A 27,445-nucleotide genomic window follows, 5' to 3' on the forward strand; every position below is an offset into this window, starting at 1 on the left:
CCCTCTCCTGGTTAGTTTCTCAATAATTTGGCTGATGTAATTGTGTTTAAGCACCCCCAAAAACCTGTTTCCTTTAGTTGTAGTGATAATCTCATTACTCCAGTCTATGTCTGTATTCATTTAATTTAAATCACCCATTATGCAAACATGACCTAGTTTTGATGCCTTCTCCATTTGCAAAAGTATTTTGGCTTTCTCCGTCTCACAAATATATTTGGCGGTTTATAGCATATTCCCACACACATTTTCTTAATACTTTTACCTCCATATGCCTACAATCATGATATTTGTATTTTTACCTCCACTGCTAATTTATTTCCACAAGGTCTCTACTGTGATGGTTCAGGCGCTCCCTCCTGCCTCTCATGTCCCTTCCTTGCCTCCCCGTTCTGTTCGCCCTTCCTCCTCCCGCATCCGTCCCTCTACGGCAGTCCCTGACACGCTCCCAGCGTCCACGGTTTTGCCACAAGATATTACTTTGGGGACATTCTTCTAGATCGGCCGTTCTGTTCGCCCTTCCTCCTCCCGCATCCGTCCCTCTGCGGCAGTCCCTGACGCTCTCCCAGCGTCCGCGCGCGTTCCCCGCAGGGCACGCGTGCCTCCTCAGGCTCCAGTTTCCCTGTATAATACTCCCCGCTCACGTTCTCCCTCTGCTCCCGCTCCGGTCCCCTTACCTCCTGCAGACTCCCCTCCGGTTCTCCCTCCACCCTCGGCGGGTGCCCCTGCGGTGCGGTGCTCCGCGCGCCTCTTGACACAGCCTGTGCGCACGCACTCTAACCTTACAGAGGGCGTGCGCACAGGCTCCTCTTGTAGGCCTTCCCAGACCTCTGGCCCCTCTTCTCAGTCTGTTCAAGATATCTCCCTCTCTGACTCACCTGTCTACTCCTCCTCTCCTTCTCACCTATCCCTGCTGCCTCTCACGTCACCCTCTGCTCCTCCTCTCTCTCCCATTGGTGTTCCCTCCTGCATAGTTCTTTGTAACCTCTGTGTGTGCAGTCCTATGCTTGGCTCTCCTGTGTTTTCCAGCCTCTGTTCCTGCTTACCCCTGGATTTCCCTGGCTTGACCTCTGCTTGTACTGGATTACCCTGCTCTCTACTGCCCTTGAACCCTGCTTACGGACACGACTTTGCTGACTTCTGTTATCCCTGGACTCTGGCTTATGAACATCACGATCCTGCCCTCTATCACCCCTGGACTCTGGCACACGGACATCACTATCCTTACTCTGAATCCCAAGGCGTTGCAAGTATAACTAACCATCTTTCTACAGGCCCGGCAACGCCATACCACACTCCGGGCACGCCCTCACTGCTGTGGGTGTGTGGTAAAACCCTTCCCACCTCAGTACTGGGGACTGGCCATGTCTGCAGGCATACAGGCGTTACATTATGCAGAGCCCAACAAATGCAGACCCCCCTGAGGTGGGTCAAGGTGTTTCTTTGGAACATTTACAATTTGTGAGCAACCAGTTGACCACTGTTTCCCAGCAACTCGCTAACCTCACTATCCAGGAAACTCCAGTGGCTCTGTCACCCCCTGTGGCTATGACTTATAGTAATGCTGGACCTCGTATTCCACCTCCCAACCGGTATGATGGGGTCCCCCTCGCTTGTCGCGGATTTCTTAACCAATGCGAGGTGCAATTCGAAATGTCCCCCTCTCAGTTTCCTACCGGCCGCTCTAAGGTGGCTTACACCTACGCCTTGCTCACCGGCGACGCCCTCGCTTGGGCTTCTCCCCTCTGGGAACATAAGACTGAACTAACCCAAGATTACCCTAAGTTCAGGCATGAATTCCAGCTAGTGTTTGACACTCCCACACGACGGGAGATGGCCGCATTCTCTCTCTTTCATATCTCACAGGCTCGAAGATCTGCTGCCAAGTATGCGATCGAGTACCGTACTCTCGCTGCGGACTCAATGAAATGATGAGGCACTCGCCGCCGCATACTGACACGGTCTCTCTGACACCTTGAAGGATGATCTTGCTACCCATGCCCGGCCTTCCTCCCTGGAGGAACTGATTACTCTCAGTGTACGTATGGACCAGCGCACCCAGGGACTACGGCATGAGAGACATTGTTCCCATTCTCCTTCTTCCCCTGTTGTCTCTCACAGGTCTCCCTCTTCACCTCTCCTGGCATTGGATTCTCCAGAGCCAATGCAAATCGGGAGCCAACAACTTCGGACCTCGGAGAGAATGCAACGCCATCAGAAGGGACTCTGTTACTACTGTGGTTCATCGGAACATCGCCTCCAGAACTGTTCCCTGAAGCCGGGAAACGGGAACACCCAGTAAAGGTAGAGGGGCTTCTACTGGATATTGTCTCTTCTTGCCCCTCTCTCCCCGAGGATCTCCCAAAGAAGTCCATGCTTCCTGCTACGCTGGAGGGTCCTGACCTCCTACTGGAAGTAAAGGCTTTCATTGACTCTGGATCTGGCGGTAACTTCCTGGATCAAACCTTCGCCTCTGAGAACCAAATTCCCCTGGTCAAGAGAAAAGCACCCATTGGTCTCGAGGCTATCGACGGTCGCCCGCTCCAGCCAGCATTCATCATCTGGGAGTCCATTCCTCTCACTTTGACCTTGGCCGACGGTCACAAGGAAGTAATAGTTTTTGATATCTTCCATTCTCCCACGTTCAACTTATTTTAGGATTGCCTTGGCTTCAACTCCACAATCCGCGCATTGATTGGACCGGCTCCTTGCCTATCCAGTGGCCTTCCTCCGCTGAGTCAGTCTCTACGTCTCCTCCTGTTGCGGTGCTCGCCGGTTTGGATGCCGCTCCTTCCAATCTCTCGATTCTTCCAACCGTGTATCATGAGTTCTTGGATGTGTTCAACAAAGTACAGGCTGAAGTTCTGCCTCCCCATCGTCCATACGATTGACCTATTGATTTAATTCCAGGAACCATCCTCCCGAAGTTGAAATCTTACCCTTTGTCTGTTCCTGAAACTGAAGCTATGACGTCTTACATCCAAGAAAACTTGGAGAAAGGATTCATCCGCAATTCTACCTCCCCCGCTGGGGCAGGCTTATTCTTCGTGAAGAAGAAGGATGGATCGCTAAGACCCTGTATCGACTTTCGCGGACTCAACAAAATCACGGTAAAGAATCGGTATCCCCCTCCCTTAATCTCTGAACTTTTCGATCGTCTCCAAGGAGCCTCTATCTTCTCCAAGCTCGATTTAAGAGGGGCCTATAACCTCATTCATTTAAGGGAGGGGGACGAGTGGAAAACTGCGTTTGATACGCGATCTGGACATTATGAGTATCTAGTAATGCCCTTTGGTTTATGCAATGCTCCTGCCGTCTTTGAAGAGTTCATGAACGATATCTTCCGGGATGTATTGGGAACATTTGTTATCGTATACTTGGATGACATTCTCATTTTTTCTAAAGACTTAGAGGAACACATTCACCATACCAAACTAGTGCTTTCTAGGCTTCGTGCAAACTGCCTATACGCCAAGATGGAGAAATGTTTGTTCCACCAGACCTCTACTGTCTTCCTAGGCTATATTATCTCTAACCAGGGTTTTTCTATGGACCCAGAGAAGCTGAAGTCTGTTCTCGACTGGCCGCTGCCAAATTCTCTCAAGGCCGTGCAGCGTTTTCTCGACTTTGCCAATAATTACAGGAAATTCATCCGTAATTTTTCTTCCATTGCTCTCCCATCACTGCCTTGACCAAAAAAGGTGCTGATCCCACGTCTTGGTCTCCTGAAGCCATTGATGCATTCGAGTTTCTCAAAAAAAGCGTTCGTCTCTGCACCTATCCTACGTCACCCGGATACCTCCCTTCCCTTCACTTTGGAAGTTGACGCCTCGAATGTTGGAGCCAGTGCTGTTCTTTCTCAGAGATCCTCTCCTGAAGAACAACTCCATCCCTATGGTTTTTTTTCTCAGAAATTCTCGTCTGCTGAGACAAATTATGATGTTGGGAATCGTGAGCTTTTGGCCATCAAATTGGCCCTTCAGGAGTGGAGGCATCTTTTAGAAGGCACCAAGGAACCTATTGCCATCCTCACCGACCACAAAAATTTGCTGTATATCGAGGGAGCTCGATGGTTAGGATCCCGTCAGGACCGTTGGTCTCTTTTTCCCCCCCGTTTCAACTATATCATTTTGTATATACCTGGTACCAAAAATATCAAAGCGGACGCTCTCTCTCACCAGTTCGCCACGGAGAACGAATCTAATGAATCCACGGAACCGATTCTTCCTGCCAAGTGCATAATTTCGGCCAATAATTTCGATGTGTTGGATGAAATCAACAAAGCCCAGGTTCACATTCCCAGCATGTTCAGGGTACCAGAGGGATGCTTATACGCAGCTCCATGGTTTTGCCACAAGATATTACTTTGGGGACATTCTTCTAGATCGGCCGGTCATCCAGGCTTCAAGAGGACAGCGGATCTTATTAAACGGATATTTTGGTGGCCTAAGATGAACAAGGACATTTTTTATTTCACTAGTACTTGTCCGGTATGTGCCCAGAGTAAATCTGCCCATCACAAACCTTCGGGTCTTCTCTTGCCTCTTCCCATCCCGGAACAACCTTGGAAACACATCTCTATGAACTTCATTGTCGAACTTCCCAACTCTAAGGGAATGAATACCATTCTTGTCGTGGTAGACAGATTTTCTAAACACTCACACTTTATTCCCCTCAAGGGTCTTCCTAATTCTGCTACTTTGGCCGATATTTTTTCCAAGGAAATTTTCAGATTACATGGTGTTCCCATTTCAATTGTCTCTGACAGAGGTTCCCAATTCATCTCTAAATTCTGGCGTGCGTTTTCCCAGAGACTTGGGATTTCTCTTCTTTTTTCTTCCGGATATCACCCTCAGACCAATGGTCAGACTGAAAGGATGAATCAGACTTAGAGCAGTATCTCAGATGTTTCGTATCCGAGTCGCAAGACAACTGGGTAGACCTGTTACAGTGGGCCGAATTTGCTATCAACTCTCTTAAGAATGAATCTTCACAAGAATCTCCTTTTTTTTATCAATTTCGATTTTCACCCTAGCAGTCTTCCTCTCTCCTCCCTCCCTTCTGGCGTTCCCGCAGCGGACTCCCATGTTACGACCCTTCAGAATTTTTGGAGGAGGATCCTTAAGTCTCTCCAGACTGCCGTCTCAAAACAAAAAACTAAGGCAGATCGACATCGCCAACCAGGTCCTTCGATCAAACCCGGTGACAGAGTGTGGTTGTCCTCAAAGAATATTAGGCTCAAGACTCCATCTCCAAAATTGTCTCCAAGATTTTTGGGCCCTTTCAAGATTATAGAAAAGATCAATCCGGTCGCCTACCGTCTAGCACTGCCTCCCACCATGATGATTCCTTCTGTTTTCCATGTATCTTTACTCAAACCTTTCATCCAGAGCTCGCACTTCCCGGATCCTTCCCGAAAACCCAACCCAGTGACTACCCTAGGACAACAAGAGTACGAAATCCACTCTTTAATCGACTCTCGTTGGTCCAGAAACAAACTTCAATTTCTCGTCTATTGGAAGGGGTATGGTCCAGAAAAGCGTTCATGGGTTCCAGGACGTCACATCCATGCTCCCAAACTCCTCTGGCAATTCCATCTGAAATTTCCCCAGAAGCCATGCCTGGATTGCCCGGAGATCGATCGATCCTCAAGGGGGGGATACTGTGACAGTTCAGGGGATTCCTTCCCCTCCATGTGTCCCTGGTTCTGCGCTCCCTCCTGCCTCTCATGTCCCTTCCTTGCCTCCCCATTCTGCTCGCCCTTCCTCCTCCCGCATCCGTCCCTCTGCGGCAGTCCCTGACGCTCTCCCAGCGTCCGTGCGTGTCCCCCGCAGGGCACGCGCGCTTCCTCAGGCTCCCGTTTCCCTGTATAATACTCCCCGCTCACGTTCTCCCTCTGCTCCCGCTCCGGTCCCCTTACCTCCTGCAGACTCCCCTCCGGTTCTCCCTCCACCCTCGGCGGTTGCCCCTGCGGCGTGGCGCTCCGCGCGCCTCTTGACACAGCCTGTGCGCGCGCACTCTAACCTCACAGAGGGCGCGCGCACAGGCTCCTCTTGTAGGCCTTCCCAGACCTCTGGCCCCTCCTCTCAGTCTGTTCAAGCTATATCCCTCTCTGGCTCACCTGTCTCCTCCTCCTCTCCTTCTCACCTATCCCTGCTGCCGCTCACTTCACCCTCTGCTCCTCCTCTCTCTCCCATTGGTGTTCCCTCCTTTATAACCCTTGTGTGTCCTCTAACTCATTGCTCTGCATAGTTCTTTGTAACCTCTGTGTGTGCAGTCCAATGCTTGGCTCTCCTGTGTTTTCCAGCCTCTGTTCCTGCTCCTGCTTACCCCTGGATTTCCCTGGCTTGACCTCTGCTTGTACTGGATTACCCTGCTCTCTACTGCCCTTGAACCCTGCTTACGGACACGACTTTGCTGACTTCTGTTATCCCTGGACTCTGGCTTATGAACATCACGATCCTGCCCTCTATCATCCCTGGACTCTGGCACACGGACATCACTATCCTTACTCTGAATCCCAAGGCGTTGCAAGTATAACTAACCATCTTTCTACAGGCCCGGCAACGCCATACCACACTCCGGGCATGCCCTCACTGCTGTGGGTGCGTGGTAAAACCCTTCCCACCTCAGTACTGGGGACTGGCCAAGTCTGCGGGCATAGAGGCGTTACATCTACATTGTCATCATCCTCTTCATAAACATCTTCCCTTCTCATAGGTTTTAGATCCGGTTTAACATATAAACATACGTTTACATATCTTCTATTTTCTCAAGTAACTGCCCAGCCATGAGTTTCATCCCACCATGTTTCAGTAATGCCTATGATATCACACTGCTCCCTTGTAGCTATTAATTCAAGCTCCCCCATTTTATGTCAGTTTTTTTTGCATTGGCAAGCATGCATTTAGGTTTTTTTCCAGTCTGCACCATTATCTGCTCCTGCCTTTCTACTGTAATTGTATTTAGTCTTTGGAAGTTTTTATAGTATTATCTGTATTTAATATGGGTGTCTTCCTGCTTTCCAAATCCCCCCCCCCATCCTAACTCCATGACCCCTATCTATTTTCTTATTACTACTATTCTGTCTAGTTCATTATCTGTTTCTTCTCCCTCCCCCTCCTTCCTAGTTTAAAATCTCCTCCAACCTTTTTAACATCTTCCCCCTAGCATGAATTTCTCTTCATTGAGGTGCAATCCATCCCTACCGTAAAGATAGCACCTCTCAGAAAAGGAGTCCTAGTGCTCTAAAAACCCCAAACTCTCCTTCCTAAACCACTTTCGGAGCCATGCATTAACCCTCCTAATCTCCGACTGTCTCCCTGGGGTAGTGCTTAGCACTCGTATTTTTTCAGAAAATAGTACCTTGGAGGTCCTTGCCTTAAGCTTGCGGACTAGATCCCTGAAATCAATTTTTAGGATCCTCCATCTTTCTCTAACTTTGTCATTGATGCCAACATGTACCAAGACAGCTGAGTCAGTCCCAGCCCCTCTCAACAATCTGTCTACCCAATCCGCAGTGTGCCGAACTCAAGCCCCCGGGAGACAGCAAACTGTTTGGTTCATGTGGTCATGGCAACAGATTGCCCTATCTACACTCCTAGTAATGGAGTCCCCTACTATAACAATGCTTGTCTACGATAGGAAGTGGACCTGCAGAGCTAAGGTAGGGGTATATGATCACTGATCAGAGCCAGGGGACAGAGTCCAGTTAGAGAAATCGTAGTAGAGATGCAGGCAGAGGTCGAGGTAAATGGCAAGCAAGAATGGTTGGGTCCAGTTCTGGGGTTTGCAACAGGGAATCCACAGGCAAAAAGACCGGTAAGATGGCTGGACTGCAGACAAACAGGTTCCTGGAACAAGATATAGGAACCAGAAACAGGACTAGTACACAAGAACAAGGAACAGGACTAGTATACATGAACAGGGCACAGGAACAGACGGGGTCTAGGAAGACACGGCATAGAATACAATGCTTGGGCAGGGGCTGGGAGTAACTGACTGCTATTTAAAGCCCTGGAACAGGTGCAGCTAATTACCAACTCCAGGAAAAGGTTTGCCAGGAACCAAGATGGCCGCAACAGCCATGTAAGGGCAAGTTCCAGCAAAACCCTTTACCAGAACCCTTATACCTACCACCAAAACCTTTCTTATTATCCAGAGTCCCCTCTGTAGTGGAGGAACTATTCCCCTGGCTGCTAGAGGAATCATTCTCACCCAGCATTGCAATTCCCACTCTGACACCCCCAATATCTTCACTTAATCTGTCAAATCAATTGGGATGTGTCATCTCAGAACTGGTCTGCCTTTTCCACCTGCTTTCCCTTATAACTGTTACCCTGCTACCTACCTCTTCCCGGTCCTCACTCACAGCTCCACCCTCTGCACTACTGGTCCCAGCCAGGGCCTGCTTAGTGAGCACTGAACTCCTTTCAAGATTGTCAATGTCCCTCCTGGTTACATTCTTTAGCTAAAAGATTGATCCATTTGGACACACAATTACTTCACTAATTAGACAAGCTAAAATATATTCATATGTGTAACTGTGTACAAGTTTTCAGCACTTCACAAATTCATGCATCAGAAGATGAGATTTCAAAAGCTATGTTTCTGAAGAACTATCATGGTGGTGCGATTAAATGTATCACAACCTGTGACAAATACTCCTCAAGGATCAATTTGACTATAAAAACTTAACAGCGGCCTTTGACCAACAAAGATTTTTTTATCGTTTTAATATTTTGGGGGATACGAAGCTGTGCAGTTCTATATTTATGAACATGGACGGGAAAAAAGCACAACACTGTAGAATATGAATTTTGAGCATTTCCAAGTGAATTACAGGTTATTCATCAGACATGCAGTGATTCAAGAAAACATAAATAGAAAATTGAGAATATATTAATTGTCATGCCTGAGATGATGTCACCTGAACTTGTCAATGTGATTACTATCTTGTAATTCCTATAATATTTGGCTTTACCAAGTAAATTATAGGTTATTTCTCTTGTTTCACGGAGCAGTGATTCAAGTAATAAAACACAGGAAGTTGTGAATTCATTAACATGGCTCAAAAACATGTATTCAAAGAAGAATCTTCAACATTCATAATTAAATGAATGACGCTGGAGGTGCCGTACAAATGTCAAGCGGTTGTCTGTTGAGATCACAAGAAAGGAGATTTCACCAACAGCAAATGAAAGGGTTCTTTATAGTAAGGGCAGTTAAAATGTGAAATGTGTTGCCAAGAAGACTGTGATGGCAGATACAGTAAATATCTGTAAGAAAAAGTTAGAGATCTTTTTATAGAGGAAATGTATAGAGAGATATACCATGTAAGTTAAACATAGGACGGATATTGATCCACGAAGAAATGTGGCCATTACTGGAGTCAGGGAATAATTTATTTTTTTCCTTATGAGACATACTGGGTGAATATGAATATAACTACAGGATAAGTATCTCATCCTAATAAATTACAATAGGAACTGAAATAACATATGACTTATTGCAACTTGCATGTAATATTTGACTATGTAAATATTTTAAGGTGCATCACTACTCACAGCAGTCAATGTATGTACTCCGACAAAAAAACAAAATATTTTAGAGGAAGTAGGGTACTCCTATGATATATTCTGTATGTTTAAATATTATCTCAGATCATGATGCCAAATATAATTTCTTATACAGATGAAGGAAGTCTGAAGAGGCAAAACTTAATTAAACATAACTTTCTATTTTTACATACTTAAAACATGCATGTTGTCTGAACGGTTTCATATATATATATATATATATATATATATATATATATATATATATATATATATATATATATATATATATATATATATACATACATACACACACACACACTGTATTTCCTCAATTCTAAGACGTACCTTTTTTCCGATTTTCACATGTCTGAAATCTGGGTGCATCTTAGAATCGATGTATTAAAAAAAAAAGAAGTGTTATTTGACCCCCTCCATCTCACATACCAGGTTTACAGGCGGCAGCAAGAGAGGTCCGTCAGCGGAGGAAAGAAGTTGGCGGCAGCAGGAGTGGTGCGTCAGCGGAGGAAAGAAGTTGGCGGCAGCAGGAGTGGTCCGTCAGCGGAGGAAAGAAGTTGGCGGCAGCAGGAGTGGTCCTTCAGCGGAGGAATGAAGTTGGCGGCAGCAGGAGAGCTCCGTCAGCGGAGGAATGAAATGTGTGGCGGCGGCAGGAGAGGTCCATGTTCGTGGAGGAATGTAGTTAAGACAGCGGGCGGGTGGCGGCGATGACGGCAGGAACCGGTGTCTGACTTCCGGTGTTACAGCGCGCTCCTCCCCAGCCATTTTCCTATGCTGCGCTTCTCCTGCTCCTGTCTGAGGTCTTATGTTCTGATGTTCTTCTCCTGCCATCGCCGCCGCAGCCCACCCGCTGCATTAACTGCATTCCTCGACGAACACGGACCTCTCCTGCCGCCGCTGCACACTTCATTCCTCCGCTGACGAACCTCTCCTGCAGACGCCAACTTCTTTCCTCCGCTGACGGACCTCTCCTGCTGCCTCCTGTAAACCTGGTAAGTGAGATGGAGGGGGTCAAATAACACTTTTTTTTTCTTCCTCGATTGTAAGTGCTAAATCGATGGTGCGTCTTACAATCAAGGAAATATGGTGTGTATATATATATATATCTATCTATATATATCTATATATATATATGTATATATATAGATATATATATATCCAATAAAAACAAATAAAAGAAACCTCCGTTTATCCCACAATGATTAAATCAGTAGATAAATGGATCAAACATCCAAAGAGAATGACTGAATATGCGTTGTGGGCAACATCACAGTTCAACGTTCACAGTTCATTGTTGAATTTAATAGTTGTTTCCTATAAGAGATTGAATTATTATCACTTATCTACTAATCTAATAGGTTGATCAAAGGTGTTTCTTTCAATTGGTTTTATTGGCTATATTTAAAAAGCATTGCGTTTGAACAATATTTGACCCTGATGAAGGCACATTAACATTTTATTTACTATATAATGTATCATCTGCAACTCAAAAATAAATATTAACACTTTCTGTACAAAGCAAATGGTAACTTTTAAGAACAATATTAATGTGTCCTATTTCAACCAACTCACAGCTAATGGCATCAGCAACTTAAAGAGGTTGAAAATATTGAATTTATCTCATATGTCCAACATCGGGAAGGGCATGGATCAAATCGCAGAATCAATATCTCTCAATTGTTATGAACTTGAAGACCTTAAACTAGCCCACTGCTGTTTGACTGGGATAGCATTGAAAACGATTTGTGAGTATCTGCATTTTTTTGCCATTTTTTCTGCATGTCTCTCTCTTTTTTGTTTCGTTGCTAGTAAAGTACCCTCATTGGAGGGGGTTAAACACCTTTCTTGAAAATAAGTTAGTGTAGTTCATGCTAACATTTTCATAGCCTGTTATAATGATTTTGTATTGCGCCAATTTCTGCTACCCTATAACTGAGACATGGACTTAGCTGTTCTAAATATGGTTGGGGCTCTTAGTTTTCTGAATTTGGTAATAATTTATCATGCATCAGGTTGAATTATGGTGTGAACCAAACTGCTGCTTTAACAAAAAATACATTCCGAGTTTATTGTCCAATATTTGAACGTGCAATTTTCTTCTTCACAGCACGCAACCTAAATAGCTTCCCTAAAATTAAGATGCTTGATTTTTCTGAAAATGTTTTGGAAGAAGATGGAAAGCAATCAGTGGAGGAGCTGGGTGAGCATAAATAAACATTGTGGATATTTTCTTCACATGAAGACTGTTTTCAGAAGCTAAATGTTGTTGTTGTTGTTGTTTTAGTCCAGGGCTTGAGTCTGCTGCCTGAACTAACATCACTTTTACTGCCTGGAGGTTCCAATGTCAAACTTTGCCTGGATGGTTTGCTGATTCAACTTAAACAGATGCCTAAATTGTCAAAACTTGGGTTTAAAAGATGGAGCCTGACAGATGCTGACATGGTAAAGTTAGGTAAGCATCTTAAGTATTGATTTTTACTGTGAATTGATTTCATGTTCAACTATATTTCAAGGCCACAGTTTAATTTTACTTTAATGCAGGATGCTCCCTGAAGACCTTAGGGTTGGCTCCTAAATCTCTTTAAAGTTTAATTTTAGTACCTACAGTGTTTCATGCAGTCATTAGCTTTATGCTAATATATCACTGCTAGAGGCTGATTATTAGATTCATGTTAATCCCAGCTTGTGTGAGTGGCTGGTTCAGACTGTGTGAACCCAGCATATCTGAGATAAGACTCTTCAATCATACCATTTTAAACGTTAAGTAATGATTGCAGTCACTCTCTGAGATATAAAAGACAGCAGAAGCAAAAGGCAGGTTGTTTTGAGAACAAACTGGAAGATTTCCAACTTCTGGTTTCTTTTTTTGCTAAAGACAAGTGTGTGTTTTATAGTTTGTAATGCAGGGATTTGGGGGTCTGTTTACTAAAGTCTTCTGGCTGCAAAAGGTGCGCACAAAAACCCCAATACCCCAGTAAGGAAAAGCTGTATCAATTTTTTCACTATTTTTGCCCCAGTTTTGCAGCTTGGAGACTTTAATAAATAACCTTCTAGTTTGAAATAATAATCAGGCCAATGTGCAAAGAGTTTATTTCAGTTTGTCGTACGTCAATCTCAGTGCCAAAAGAATACAGACCTTTACAAACCTCATACATATGATATCTCATTTGTTGTATCAACCCAAGAATGTATTTGATACAACACAAATGTTTACTTATGTAGGTTAACAAAATATATTATTTTCACAGTATGGCTATTATAAATAATTTACAATAATACTTTATATTTACTAATACTAGTGATACATTTAAAAAAAAAACATAATTGTTTTATTCTAGTATCAATCGAGTATTCAATATGAGGCAATGCGTCAAAAATGATTTCAAGTTTCCATACGAGGCATAATTTACTGCTTGAATGTATTTTTGATTTATAACCTCACGTTGAGTTCATGATTGATGCAATTTAAATGAAAACAAAAACTTTTTAAAAGGTTTATACTTTTTGGCACTGAAATTATGACACCGTTTTTTCATCAATCTTTGTATATACAGTAGGCCCTAAGAGTCATTTCAGCGTTCATGGCAAGGGTAACAATTTTTTTTTGGGTGGGGGGACCACAAAAACAGTCTCTTTTAACATGTACCGTTAGCATCTCTACACCTAGCACAATTAATTTAAGTGCAACAAAAAAATAAATAAATATTTGTGACGCAGCTGGAGAAATTCCAGGTTAGTAAATACATGTGTGGAAAAAGTAGACCTCTGATGAAGCGCTGTGGGCAGCGTCAAACACGTTTGGCTACTTTTTGTGTGTGTTGGATCCATGTACACTTTTTTATGGGTGTTTGTCAAATAACTCATGATGATTTTTGATATCCACTCACTCTGGGAGCGGTTTGAATTTGCCTCTGTGCACGGAGTGCTACATCATCACGTTTTCCTTTAATACATAGGTACACTGAAGTGCAATTTAAGATGTGTTTTCTCTGTGCTAACTTTGCACCAAAAAGCTGTTTGCAATTCTTGGGGGCTTATTCTATATTAGCTGAAGGGGCCCATTGGGCCGTTTTTGGGCGAAATTCCCCATTCACTGTAAAGAGGAATTGCATCCCAAAAAGGCCAGATTGGAACCTTGGCTGATCTAGAATAAGCCCTTTAGCACTAGGGCCATTTATGTTAAGTAAGAACCAGTCAAGACTTTGGGGTCACTGTGAGAATGTTAGAACCATGTTAAGCAAACATGATTTAATATCAGTGATATTTCTCACAGATTCAGTATACTGTAGGTGATTGATCAGTACAATCAGTAAAAAAAAAGTGAAATTATTTTTGAAAGTTCAAAAAATGTTCTTTGTTTTTATTTAGAATGGTGACTCAGAATGGGGAGATGTTTCCCCCATCCCTATAATAAAGTGATTGATTTATTTATTCATTTAAACCTTTCTCTTTCAAATGAAAAAGGAAGAAGCACAAAATAATCCTATGCAGTGAAGAAAATAAGTGAAGTTATAAAGTGTAATATACAGTATACGTGCAAGTGTAAAAGTTCCCAATTTGAACAAATGTAAAAATTATTTGGTAAACAAACAAAACAAAACAAAAAAAATATATATATATCTTTTTGTTTACCAAATCATTTTGCCGCAGTGAAAGCACTCTATGCTACTGTAGGTGATAACGCTGCAAGTCAGGGTTGCAGACCTGTCTAAGAGATCGTGCTCACAAGTGATCTTTTTATTTTATATATATATATATATAGTGATAAATACAATGAATATGCTATTCCTGGGAAATATGCAGCTTTTTCACAAGGATGTCTCCCAACAGTATAGCAGCAACAGGTCCAAAGCGCAAACTTTCTTAGGATGTTACATGAAAAAAACAGAAAAGATATGTGTATAGTGTAAAAAAAATGTAGATTAAAAATGGAGAATGATCCAAAAACGATGAAATTCCCACTCACGAGGTATATGGAAATATTAAAGCGTTACGTAACACAAAGTAGACTGTAACAGGATCTGTATTTTTGTATGGGTGCAAGGCAGGATCTCATTATATATGAAGGAGAGAGAAAAGAAGCATGGTGCAAATAACATTTTATGAATAAAAACACATAACAGAGCAGTGGAATGACACCCACATACTCCCAAGGGATAAAAAGCATATAGACCACCTAGGATCTGAAAACTGTCTGTCCACCTGTCAGAATATTCCAGGCTCTTTTATGCATTTTTATGCATCTGAGGACCGACTTGTGTGTCCACTTCCTTTTGATTGCTACAACTTTGTCTAATTTATACTTACTATAATTACGGCTCACTTTTCCTCCTATCTCAGTGTGCCCAGATACACTAAGCCAGTGCTAGTCATATACTGTAAAGTGCACTTTTTTCCCCACAACACCATCCTAAACACAGCAATTGTTTGTAAATCATTGTTTTCAGTTTCCTAGTACACTAAAGTGTACACAATAAACAGAATATTTTAGAATTCCATAGGCTCCCCTCCTAGGGTTGCCAGGTGGCTTGTCCAAAAATACTGGACTCAATGGTGGAAGGTGCGACGCGCGCGAGAATCGTTGGTGAGGAAGAATGTTATTTATAAATGACCTGACTGTTACGTAATGTTTTCTAAATTTCACTCCAAGTATTCACCAATTTGCACCAATTTATATTCTGTTTCGTAAAAAATCTGGGGAGGAGTCTTGGGAGGGAGTGCCCTTCCGAGGATTTTTTAGGAAATAGAATATGAAATAGTGCAAATTGATGCAAATTGGTGCGTGCTCGGAGTGAAATTTAGAACAAATAACGTAATGGTCAGATCATTTAGAAATAACTGACCTGCAGTCATACAGGCCCATGGCGAGCAATACTGCACCCCCCCTTATCCTCTCATCCTCCCCCCCATGTCCTCTCACCCCCCTTCCCTCATCCTCTCTCATCCCCCTCCCTTCATCCTCTCTCATCCCCCTTCCCTTCATCCTCTCTCATCCCCCCTTCATCCTCTCTCACCCCCTCCCTTCATCCTCTCTCACCCCCCTTCCCTTCATCCGCTCTCATTCCCCCTCCCTTCATCCGCTCTCATCCCCCCTCCCTTCATCCTCTCACCCCCCTCCCTTCATCCTCTCTCACCCCCCTCCCTTCATACTCTCACCCCCCTCCCTTCATCCTCTCACCCCCCTCCCTTCAACCTCTCTCATCCCCCCTCTCCCTGTCATTATCACCCCCACAAGACAGCCAGAGAAGACAAAACAGTACAAGTACAAATACACAAATACACACACATACCAGGACAAAACAGAACAAATAAGCACAGGACACAGGCAGACAGGACACACAGCCTCACCTCTCTCTGCTCCATGATTTTCCTCCGTTCTTTGACCCCACCCCCAGGCTCCTGTCACCTCCTCCTGATTGGCTGCTGCTGTGTAATGCAGCCAATCAGGATGGAGGAAGCTGCCCAGCCGCCTAGCAGCAGCATCCCTGCTCCCTCCATTCTCAGGGGAAATCCCGCGATTGATTACTAAGTCCAGAGAGGTAATACCGGCATACACATACATGTGCCCCCGCACACATACATGTCCGGTATTATCTCTCATTTTTTTACCAGATAGAGTAATGAAATACCGGGCTGTCCAGTTCAATAACGGACACCTGGCAACCAACCCTATCCCGTCTCCTACCTGCTTCTCACCCTCTCTTTTACTCCCTGTCCCCCTCTTTTACTCCCTCATTCTCCCCCCCACACCTTTTCTCTCCCTCTCTTTTACTCTCTCACTCTTCCTTCCCTCTACCCCCTCCTTTTATTCTCACTCTCCCCCCTCATTAATGCTCTCTCTCTTTCCCCAGCCCATCTCTGTCTCCCTCCTATCTTTCTGATTCTCCCACCCCTTCCCTCACTTCCCCTCTCACTCACACTCTCACTTCCCCTCTTATATCTCTCTATCTCACTCTTCCCGCCTTTCTCTCTCTCTCTTCCCCCTTCTATCTCTCTCACTCGCTCCTTCTCTCGCACTCTTCCCCCTTGTCTCTCACTCTTTCCCTTCACCATCTCTCTCCCGCCTCCTTCACTCTCTTACCCCTTCACTTTCTCTCTTACTCTACCTTCTCCTCTCTTTTACGCTATATCCCCTCTTTTATTATCTCACTCTCTTCCCTCTCTTTTTCACCCCCTTCTAGTTCTCTCTCTCCCCCTTCTATTTCTCTCCCACTATCTCCCCCTCTCTTATCATTTATCCCCTTCCTCTTTTACCCCATCTCTCTTCCCCCTTCTCTCACTCTCCCCCCATTCTCTTACTCTCCCCCCATTCTCTCTCACTCTTCTCCTCTCTCTCTCATTCATCCCCCTTCTCTCTCTCACTCTCCCCCCATTCTCTTACTCTCCCCCCATTCTCTCTCACTCTTCTCTCTCTCTCATTCATCCCCCTTCTCTCTCTCCCTCTCCCCCTTTCTCTCTTTCTGTCATTCGCTCCTTGTCCCTCTATCTTTATCTCTTCCCCCCTTCACTCCTCTCTTTTCCCTTCAATCTCACTCTTCCCCCACACTGTACTCTTTCCCCCCTTTCTTTTACTATCTTACTCTTCCCCCACTTTTACTCTCTATCCCCTTGCTGTTATTCTCTCGCCCCCTTTTGTTTACTCTCTCACTCTTACCCCCTCTTTAACTCTCTTTCACTTTCCTCTTTTACTCTGTCCTCCTTCTCTTTACTCTCTCTTTTACTATCCCCCCCTCTTTTACTCTTTCTCTAACAACCACCGAGGCTCTACCTGAGTAGTATTGGTTTTACCGTTGATTGTAGTTGCAGTATTGAACAACAAAACTAAATTAATTAAGTAATTTTAACCATTCAAGACCCATTAAATAGTGTTGTAGCAAAAAAAAACAAAAAAAAAACAGCTTACATATCCTATGTATAAAAAGTGCTATTGCTGTGGTAGGATTTATAATAAACGATCAGTTGTTAGGTTGTCTATCATAGTAGAATACTGTACAGTAAGGATAATGAAATTGTTCAATTTGTTACCGTTGGAGACTGGGATTGCAAATACAGAAGATACTGTACAGTGAAAAAAAGCTTGGACTTTTCTTTAGAATAGAGTGCTATACAAAGATATTCTGAACAAGTTAAAACATAGAAAGAACTTTGATCCAGGAGGACACCGTATTTGCTTTCAATTAGAGTCAGGATGGTTTTTGTTTCCCTTGTGATACATACATACTGTAATTTACAAGTGTTGCATGTGGAGTTTGCCTTTCTCTGTCTGAATCAATCGAACTATATTATTTTCAAATGTTATTACTTTGATACACATCTTTTTTTTTTATCCTACGCTATTAGGTTACTGTGTTCTAAATATTAGGTACATCTACACTGATTATGTTATTCTACCTAATGGTGCACATATAAGTCATAAACGTTATAATGGTGCATTTCTCCCTTCTTCCCCCTGCCCCCTTTCCCAATGATTAACCCTCTTGAGTGCAGAAGCTGTTTGTACCCCTGAATACTGCAGACATTCCGTTTAAAAGGGGTGCACCCATCTGTAATCTTTCAATATTATTTGGAGATTCTGAAAAAGAAGCCAGCTATCCCCCCCCCGTGACATAACTCATGTTAGGCAACATGACGGCATGACTCTTAAGTCAGTATAAAGTTATGTCGTGTAGGACTCAAAGGGTTAAAAATAAATATAAGGCTCCCTGTGACATTACGTCATAGCTAAGAATGGTTTACATGGACAATACCACCACAGGGTTTTAACTACTTGAGTGCCTTTGTACAATTCTGAAAACAACACAAGGGCAAACTCACATGGCTCTTGTACCAGTCAGAACAGCAGAGCACAGGGAACATGACCTTTTAATCTGTAAGTGTCTGTAATGAAAGAGTTAATGGAGCATCTCTCCATTGTTTGTATGTAAAATGACAAGGAACGTCCCTAGTTAGTGACATTTTCACTGAAGAATATACAGTATGCTACATGTTAGCCTAACTGGCTTTCAAATGTTTTGAAATGTTTATCGTGGTTAATGCAAAACAACGTTTGTGTAAACAATACAAGGAATGAAAATGTTACCTAAACGGAATGTATCTGATCACTTTATGTCCTAATATTGTTTTTGGGAAGTATAGCAGGTTGGATACCAGTTATGCAACAAGTTATTTACCAACGTAACAATTTGTATTCCCAGCAACTCTTCTTAAGGAGAATTTTGAACACCTGACGTTTCTGGACCTGTCAGATAATTGTGCGACGAGTGACGGATGGCTCTCCTTGACAGAAGCGCTGAAAAATCTAAAGAACTTGACATATTTCAACTTCAGCACAGAACACAATTTCAAGCCATACCCAGGTTTAGTGCTAGAACTGAGCAGTGTGATTTCTAATCAAAACTTGTTACCCACAATTGTATTGGATAATTGGCAGCTGGATAAATTTGACCTGCTTTCTATCAATAATGCCAAGGAAAAGATCCACAGGTGAAAAACAACAAATCAACTGTGATTTGAACTGGATGATCTGAACCACTATTTTAAAGAAATCGGAATAGACTGTACATTTCTGAAAATATGCCAATTTTTATCTTTACTTGTATGTATTGTTTGTGCTACTTTTAATAATGTATTTCTATATATTGAACCATACTACTGAATATGTAAGTGCTGTTTGTAATTGTTTTGGTTATATAACTGAAAGGATAATTTTGGACATGATTTCTTCTTTCCCTATGGGGGAAAACATTTTCCATCCAGGGGAATGGCAACATCATTTCAATATACTAGAGGAACTTATATATTCCAAATATTGGTGTGTTCATCAGGGCCGTTTTAAGACCTTCGTAGGCCCGTAGGCCCTAGGCACTTTTATTTCTAAAGGCCTGTGTGTCCGTTATTTTTACTCATTTTCATGCTAATTTCATCGTTTGCCTGTTTCTTTCGATACTAGCGATATTTGGCATCAATACTTTTGTTTTGATATTTAAAGGTATCGATACTTCGAAGGCATTTTAAATTAAAATTTGCTGTTTTCTCTTATTTTGTGTTTTTTTTTTTTTTGTTAAGGTATTTTTTCAAGTGAAATATTGTAGGCCCTAAAAGGTTCGTAGGCCCTAGGCACTGTGCCTAGTCGGCCTAATGTATAAAGCGGCCCTGGTGTTCATGTGTAAAAGGATAAAAAATGAATTATAGAGTGCACTCAAAAAAGAAATCAAACCTTTGTTCTATAAAATTATTGATATTATCTGTTAAAATAAAGACATGAAATCAAAGGAAAATCAAAATGTATTGAACATGCTAAATTGAATATACGTGAAAAAGAATATTCTGCATAAAATTGACCATTTCCCAAAAAATCACACAGTAATAAGTTAGTTATCCTTAAGATCAAATAGACGTGAAACAAGCCTTTACCCATTAATAGTGAAAGCCTATAGAATATAAACAGCAGTGTCTCATGCATGCTATCGTCAGAGAACATCCCAAGTGAATCCATTAGAACTGAAACTCAGTATGAAAGGAAGCACAGCAGAAGAACCCAATACAGTGTAGTAAGGCTTTACTGATTGAGAGTATAAACATATAGGATGTGATGCACTCACAAAGTACATTTGAATAGATCACACAGAGAGCAGGCCGCTAAGGGAGCATAGACATTACACGCAGCCTGCCCTGACTGTGCACAGCCCTCTTTTATTGAGCCAATGCTGACTCCACCTCCGTGATAACGTTGTGATTTTCCATATGCTGGCAGTTCGGTTCCACTCCTCCTATGCATTTTTAGGATCAAGTCTGGTACGTAATGAAGATCTCACGAAGTGGACTTGGGTCACAAAACTTGTACTAAGACTGGCTGCATACGGGTAATCGCTGTGTCATCTCGGCGGTTGAGTCAGTATCAGATCAGCGAGACGAAGTGGACTTGTTCTGCAAAATGAGTACAAGGACTGGCGACAGACCAAGAGCAGACAGGGAATCATAGTCATCATGGAGGTGGAAACAGCATTGGAACAGTGAGAGATAGCTGTGGCACAGTGATCTCTGGAGGGGCTAAATTAAACATGGATGCATCACCCTTTCTCCCCATCCCCTGTAGCAATCTGCTTTCTGTGTGATTTATACAAGTTCACTACATTTACTGTGAGTGTATCACAATCTTTATGTTCCTACTCTTATTTGTAAAGCCTTACTACACCATATTGGGTTTGTCTGTCTGTGCTTCCTTTTATACAGAGTTTGTGTGTTAATGATGTTGCCTTTACTGTGTAAGGAAGTGGATGAAAGCCATTTTGGATGTCTATATGGGGCAACATATTTGAATTTTAAATATTTTTTGTCACCGGTGCAGTCAAACACTGTGAGGTCCTCAGGTTGAAAAAAACCTGCTGTTTTAAGAAGGCTTATTTTCCCACTAGCTCTGTGTGGGTTAAATTCTAGTTTCCGAAAAACAGGAAGTTGCCGTTAGTTTTGCAATTTCTAAAAAAGAAAAAGAGAAATTGCATGCAGTACTTCTTCACTAAACCCCTGCTATAAAGTGCCTCGTCAGAATCAGTGAGGCAAGTCATCCTTTTTAGCTGACTTTTAAAGGTACAGTGCCCCTCACTGGGCAGCTTTGAACTAAGTTGCTAAGCAGAACCACCATTTTAGTGCCTTAGAAACGAATCCCCGAAAATGTGAGTCTGTAGTGCAACATTGTTCAACGTCTTGCATTTCTTTCATCTCATGTCAATATGAAGTAGTGAGGGAGGTTGTATTTTTTAATCGGCCTAAATAGCCAGACTTTAATGTTGATATCCTGGTACCTGCAGTTTTGGTTGTGCCAATACTAGAACCATTTAAATATGGGTAGCTGCAGTGGTATTGTCTAAAAAAAAAATCCCTAATACCTAAATTTAGCAGACATGTTTTTGGCCCTGTATAGTAAATGTTTATTTTAAGAAACATATACAGATGCAACTACGAGTATTCTAACACTGCTTTGAAAAATCTGGGTCAATCTCCCAGTAATGCTGCAACATTTCTCTGACATTTCTGCAGAAAGACTAATGGCCCGTCGGATTAACACAGCAGGGATCCCTGGTCAGTTTGAATGGGACTGCCAGGGACCCCCGCTGTGTTAATCCGATGGGCCATTAGTCTGTCTGCAGAAATGTCACAGAAATGTTGCAGCATTACTGGGGTATTGCCCCAGGCTTTCCAAGGCACATGTTAGAATACTCGTGGCTGCACCTGTATGCTATTGTGATTGCTTGGGTAGGATAATAAGAATTATCACATAATTGTAATATATTTTTCTGGGTTTTATGATACTGCAGACGGTTCGCAAAGTGTATTTCGATGGAATGCACGTTCACCACCCTGCCCCCAACCTCTAGGTGTTTTGTTCCATTTTAAGCACTTTAACGCCTTACATGTGAAGTCAAACTAGAGCAAAACTAAAACCCCTTACAGTCCACCTGTTTTCCATGCATGCTTTCTACCCCATCATTTTAATGAAACGCTAATATTCACTTACGGGATAAAATATTTCCCATTTCGCCTTTATCCCTTGATATTTAACACATGTGGTTACTCATAAGTTAGGTTACTAGCACATAATATTTGCTGCTTTGGCTTTAGAGAGTATTTTACCTACAAGTATCATCATTTCTAAATACTAATTGCCTTTTGTTAAATGTTGTGACTTTAGAATGATTAATTAATGACACATTTGTATACCAAATTTCTGTTTTTAACAATGAACTGTATTGTAAATAGCCTTACTAAAGCTTACAGATCTAAAATAAATAAATACATAAATACGTTTGGCTTTAGGTGTATTTTTTCCTCACTGCTGATAATTTATATTTTTCAATCATTTTTCTTGTGTCATCCAACGATAGTGATTATAATGACGATAATCCTATGGCGGAGATCTATGAACTCTTTTTCTGGTCCCTAAATCTCAGTGATTTTGATCCTCTGGGTTGGACCTCTCTTCTTGAGTTGTCCACGAAAAGGTATACTTTAATTAAAAGAGGAATACGGCACTTAATTAAAAAATGAAAACTTTTACAACTGTGGAAAAATGAAGCACGTCTGCAAACGTGTTAATGATGTACTTATTAAGGATTGTTTCCCCTCTAAATTAAATAGTAGATGAATCAGATGAGATACTCATACTATATTTATAATGATCCAGAGTAAGGCAAACAAAAAACCCCAGTGAGATAGGCTACTCATGTCTAGTATCAGGGCTGCCGAGAGCGGGATTGGGCCCCCCAACAAGGGTGGTCCGGCTAAAAATCTTAACACGAGATTTGTATTGATGTGCAAAAACAAATATGCCCTGCAGACTAATGAGACTGAAAGGAGTTGGTAAATCTGGGACCTTCAAGAGTTCTTCGACCTACAGCAGCTCTTTTGTCTCTTTCTTTTTGTTCTTTCTGTTTTTTTGCACCAGATCTGTGATGTTAATCCATGGTAAGAATTGTAAAGGGGTAAAAAAAAAAAACCAACCCATTATTTAAAATTAAATATTGTATTATAGTTATTTTAAAATCACTGCGATATAAAATAAATGCGTGATCTCATTTTTATGTTAATAATAAATAGGATAATTTTCGTACCCGTTGAGAATATTAAGATCCTAATGACTAATATCAAAAATATAAGCACCCACACGATCGTTGCTGAACTAACCATACACTTTAAACACACACACACAAACAGACCTGGGGACAAATATATTGGGAAAAGGATGGAGGCACACAAGTAGTACTGCAAAAATTTTCTAAGTTTTACTGCATAGTAATAGGCAGAGCTACAGTAATGTTTAGTGGACACATCCCCTTCCCCAGATAAAAGCAACCTGTTTGGGAGATAGAGACACAGACTGGGTAGAGAGAGGGAGTGTGTGTGTGTGTGTGTGTGTGTGTGTGTGTGTGTGTGTGTGTGTGTGTGTGTGTGTGTGTGTGTGTGTGTGTGTGTGTGTGTGTGTGTGTGTGTGTGTGGATGGGGAGAGGGGGGGAGAGAGTGATAAATCAATAAAAGTATAAATGGCGACGGTATTAGACAAACACCATTATAATATACATTTTTATGTAATGCCATTTGTTTTTTAAATACATTTATTTTTATTTTGGAAATCTGGTCACCTTATCTAAGCGACAAATTTCTATGACTGTTTTTTCTATTTTTTCCACTGTATAGAGAGAAGAAGGAACAAAGCAACACTATGGTTAACAGCAAGGCCAGAGACAGATTTCCCGGGGCCCAGGACTAGAGGTACAACCAGGCCCACTCTGCCTCCCGTGTTGGTGGTTTTGCGAGCCCCCTCCCCATTTCACACCTCTCAAGCCCCCTCTATCCCCCTCACTTCTCATGTATTTCTCTCCCCTCTATCTAATTCCCTCTCATCATCACTCACCCTCTCTCGCTCTCCCCCATCCATCAATTACCCCACTCACACTAAATCCTTACCCGCTTCGCATGTATTTCTCTCCCCTGCGTCTCTCTTATCCTTTTTCCTCACACTCCCTCACCCCTCTCTCCTCACTCTCCCCCCACTCTCACTCAATCCCCCCTCCTCACTCATTCCCTCCCCGTAACACAATACATACCAAAAAAAAAACACCCCCCAAATACAAAAAACCTTTCCAACCCACCAAATACATACTAAAAAAAAAACCCATCCCCCAAATACATATATATAAAAAAACACCCCCCAAATACATGTAGCCACGTCCTCCAATCCCCCCCCCCTTACCTCCGCTGAGCAAGCATGGATCCCTGAAGTGTGTCGAGGAGCTGCGGGGGCAGGCGCGTTGCCGGGGGCTCCCGGCAACATCTAACACAGGGTGCCGCCATATTGCACAAGGTTCGCGCATGCGCAGTAGTGCGGGAGTTGCTGCGGCCCTTAGACAGTTGCGCATGCGCAGTGTAGTATGCGCACGTGGCGTCCAATAGAGATAAGCTCTGCGGGGACTACAAGCCCCATAGTGCTCAGGGGTAGGAATACCAGGTGACGCCAGGGAGCCAATAGGTGACCAGATCTCCTGCAGTTGAGATACAATTCGCGCACTGTCAGAGGAAGTAGTCAGTCGGTGCCAGGAGAGGACTATATGAATTTCTGGGTAACAGAAAGTTTAACGTACATTAAGTGATTCTTTTTCTAAATAAATAACAACAATGATGTTCTGCTTTGTAAATTGATGTTTTGATAATAAGATAGTTGTGTATATTTAGGGATATTTATCTTTTTTTATATATGAGAACATTTGTTTATATTTCAGAAGACTTTTCCTTTTGTCTTACATAGACAGATCTTTAGTGGGTTGGAGAGGACACATTACATATTTAGTTTTCCACTTATAAAATGTAGGTAAATATTTTTATGTTTTATTTATCCACATCTCTCTTTCCTGTAGTGTTGTGGTCAGGCGGATGGGGTCTGATATGCTGTTATGTCAATTTCGTCCCTTTAATTGTGTATAGTACTTTAAGGCATAGAGAGGTTGTCAGCTCCAGTGAAACACAGGGCCAGATACACCTTGAGGTGACCATCCTGTGATGGACAACAAGGGAAGCTGTTCTCCACAGACATCCATTCTAAGGTAGGTTTTTCCCTCATTTGGATGTGCTGATGCATGTTTCAAGCCACTGTTCTTGGTCAAAGGACTCTATGTGTATCTAGAAAATGTAACATGGGAGGCAGGCACCTGTTATGCAAATAAGATGCCAACTGCAGCATAATAAACACACATTTCCCAGACAAGACAGATTATTTAGAGAAGTTCTGGAAAGAAATAAGCAAGTTGTGTGCTGAGTGAGCTCCGTGTATCCCACTCCATATAATCTACTATAGCCTCCTATCGGCACCACGCAGGAACCTGTGGGTCACGACAGCAGGCAGGGGAACAATAGGAGATGCCCCTAAGGAAGGACAAAAAAGCCACGGCTCCGGATCTATCCCGATTCGGCCATGGGCAGTCCACGACGGCTGGAGGAAAAAAGAAGATGGCGCCGAGGCGTGCGCACGAGAGTGTGTGCCCTCGGAATCAGACCGGGATGAAGAGGGAGGTACTGTTGAGAGGGAGAGACACACAGCAGAGAGAGACAGCTCAGAGGGATAGAGGCACAGCAGAGAGAGAGACACAGCTGAGAGGGAGGGAGGCACAACAGAGAGAGAGACAGAGCAATAACCAGGTAGGATCTCCAGTGTATGTTTAAAGAATTGCAAGTTGTGTTTCGGTTAGCTTTGGACAAGGTAGTGATGGAATTTAAAGCAGAGATTTCCTCGCTGGCAACAGGGACCACAGAACTGGAAAACAAGATGGACATTACCTCCTCATTGAGCCGCAGGACCTCATCGACTGTATTTACCTGATTTTGTAAGGTAAGAACCATGAGAGACAGTATGGGTGACCTGGAGAACAGGGAGCCTACTAATTCGCCACATCCCAGAGACAGTGCCCGCAGAAGCATTGCAGCCCTATCTCAAAGACTATTTTTGTCAATTGATCTCCAACTACAAAACAGTGAACTGTTGATTGACAGAGCTCACAGAGTGTTGGAATCCGAGATTTGATGATCCCAAAATAATTAGGGATGTGGTGCTGAGGCTTCATCAATACGCAACCAAAGAAAATGTAATAAAGAGATGCAGGAATAGAGGTTCAATCGAATTCGAGAACTCCCCCATCCAGATTTCCAGGACCTGTCCAGGCTTACTATAGAAAAGCGAAGAGGACTGCGACCGGTGACAACGATACTCGAGGAAAAGGGGATTCGATAACTGTGGGCCTTCCCGCTCCACCTTGTAGCTGGCCATGGAGAGAGTCAGGCTTCGCTTCGCTACCTGGAGGAATCTGCATCTTTCCTATCAGTATTTGGTCTTGAGCCAAAGGGCAGACCGGGTCAGCAGCCACAGACTTAGGGTGGCATTCCGGAAGAAAAGTTGTCGGTGGAGGCGGCAATGGGCGAAGAAGGGAATGACCAGGACCGGCTGAGCACCTGAGAGGCCTCAGGGGAGCCTCATTTATTTACAAAGTTAGGAAGGAACAGTCTGAGCCTGCGACGGTTTCTCTGACCGAAGAGTCAGCGTCCCATGACTGTCCAAAGAAGCCCAAGTTGGAGCTGTTGTTTTGTTTTTGTTTTCTCTCTCTGTCTCTTATCTTGAATGGTCCAGTTTTGACCGTGTTCCGATATCATTTGCCTATTATCTGGGTGATAAGACCAACTCTGCGGAGGGGAGAGCCCCCTTGAGGCTTACAAGAGGCTAAGACCTGCACCGAGCAGGGGAAAGAACTGACTGAGGTGCCAGGTGAGGGGTGGGCGGGTCTTGGCCCAAAGAGTTTGAAAAGATGGTTCTTTTGTGGGCCTGTGACAGGGTAAATAAAAGCCAGCAGCTATATGCCTGGAAAACCTATGTCTAGTCTGCAGTGCAGCACTGACTAGGTTAACTTCAGCTGGGAACCTCAGGACAATTAGTTGGATCCCAGCTGCCTAATCAAGGTGTGTTAAAACCCAGGCTGTAGACACATGGAGCCTGCTGTTGAGGAGAGAGGAGTAAGCTGCTAAAGATTACTGAAACAAGGTCTGTGTAGCAAAGTAGTTGAATTGTGAACTGTCTGTCCGCTGCATAGAAAAGGGTAGCTACCTTATATATAAACTGTCTACTAAAGAGAAACTGTTTTGTTTGGTTTGCTGAAGAAAAGGCCATTTTCGTTTGTTGCTGAAGAAAAAGCCATTTTCATTTGTTGCTGATGAAAAGCTATTTTTGTTTTGTGTGCTGTATATCTTTTAAGGCTAAATAAATAAGCCTTGTCAAGAAACCCACGTGTGTAGTTGCATGTACCCTGCAACATATGGTGTCAAGAATTGGGAAGGATTTT

General features: G+C 43.0%; 1 protein-coding gene across 3 annotated transcripts in view; it reads left to right on the top strand.

The window, feature by feature from the left end:
- The window catches only part of NLRC4 (NLR family CARD domain containing 4), a 44,557-nt gene extending 22,978 nt beyond the window's left edge, over positions 1–21,579 (top strand). For all 3 annotated transcript variants that reach the window (XM_075596474.1, XM_075596472.1, XM_075596473.1), the window contains 4 exons: positions 11,147–11,317; positions 11,680–11,772; positions 11,857–12,024; positions 18,767–21,579. In XM_075596474.1, the coding sequence (XP_075452589.1) occupies positions 11,147–11,317; positions 11,680–11,772; positions 11,857–12,024; positions 18,767–19,059 (725 nt within the window). In that variant the 3' untranslated portion in view covers positions 19,060–21,579. The remainder of the gene's footprint in view (positions 1–11,146; positions 11,318–11,679; positions 11,773–11,856; positions 12,025–18,766) is intronic.
- The last annotated feature ends 5,866 nt before the right edge of the window (positions 21,580–27,445 follow it).

Source organism: Ascaphus truei, chromosome 4 (genome assembly GCF_040206685.1).
Source record: "Ascaphus truei isolate aAscTru1 chromosome 4, aAscTru1.hap1, whole genome shotgun sequence".
In the NCBI taxonomy this organism is placed as follows: Eukaryota; Metazoa; Chordata; class Amphibia; order Anura; family Ascaphidae; genus Ascaphus; species Ascaphus truei.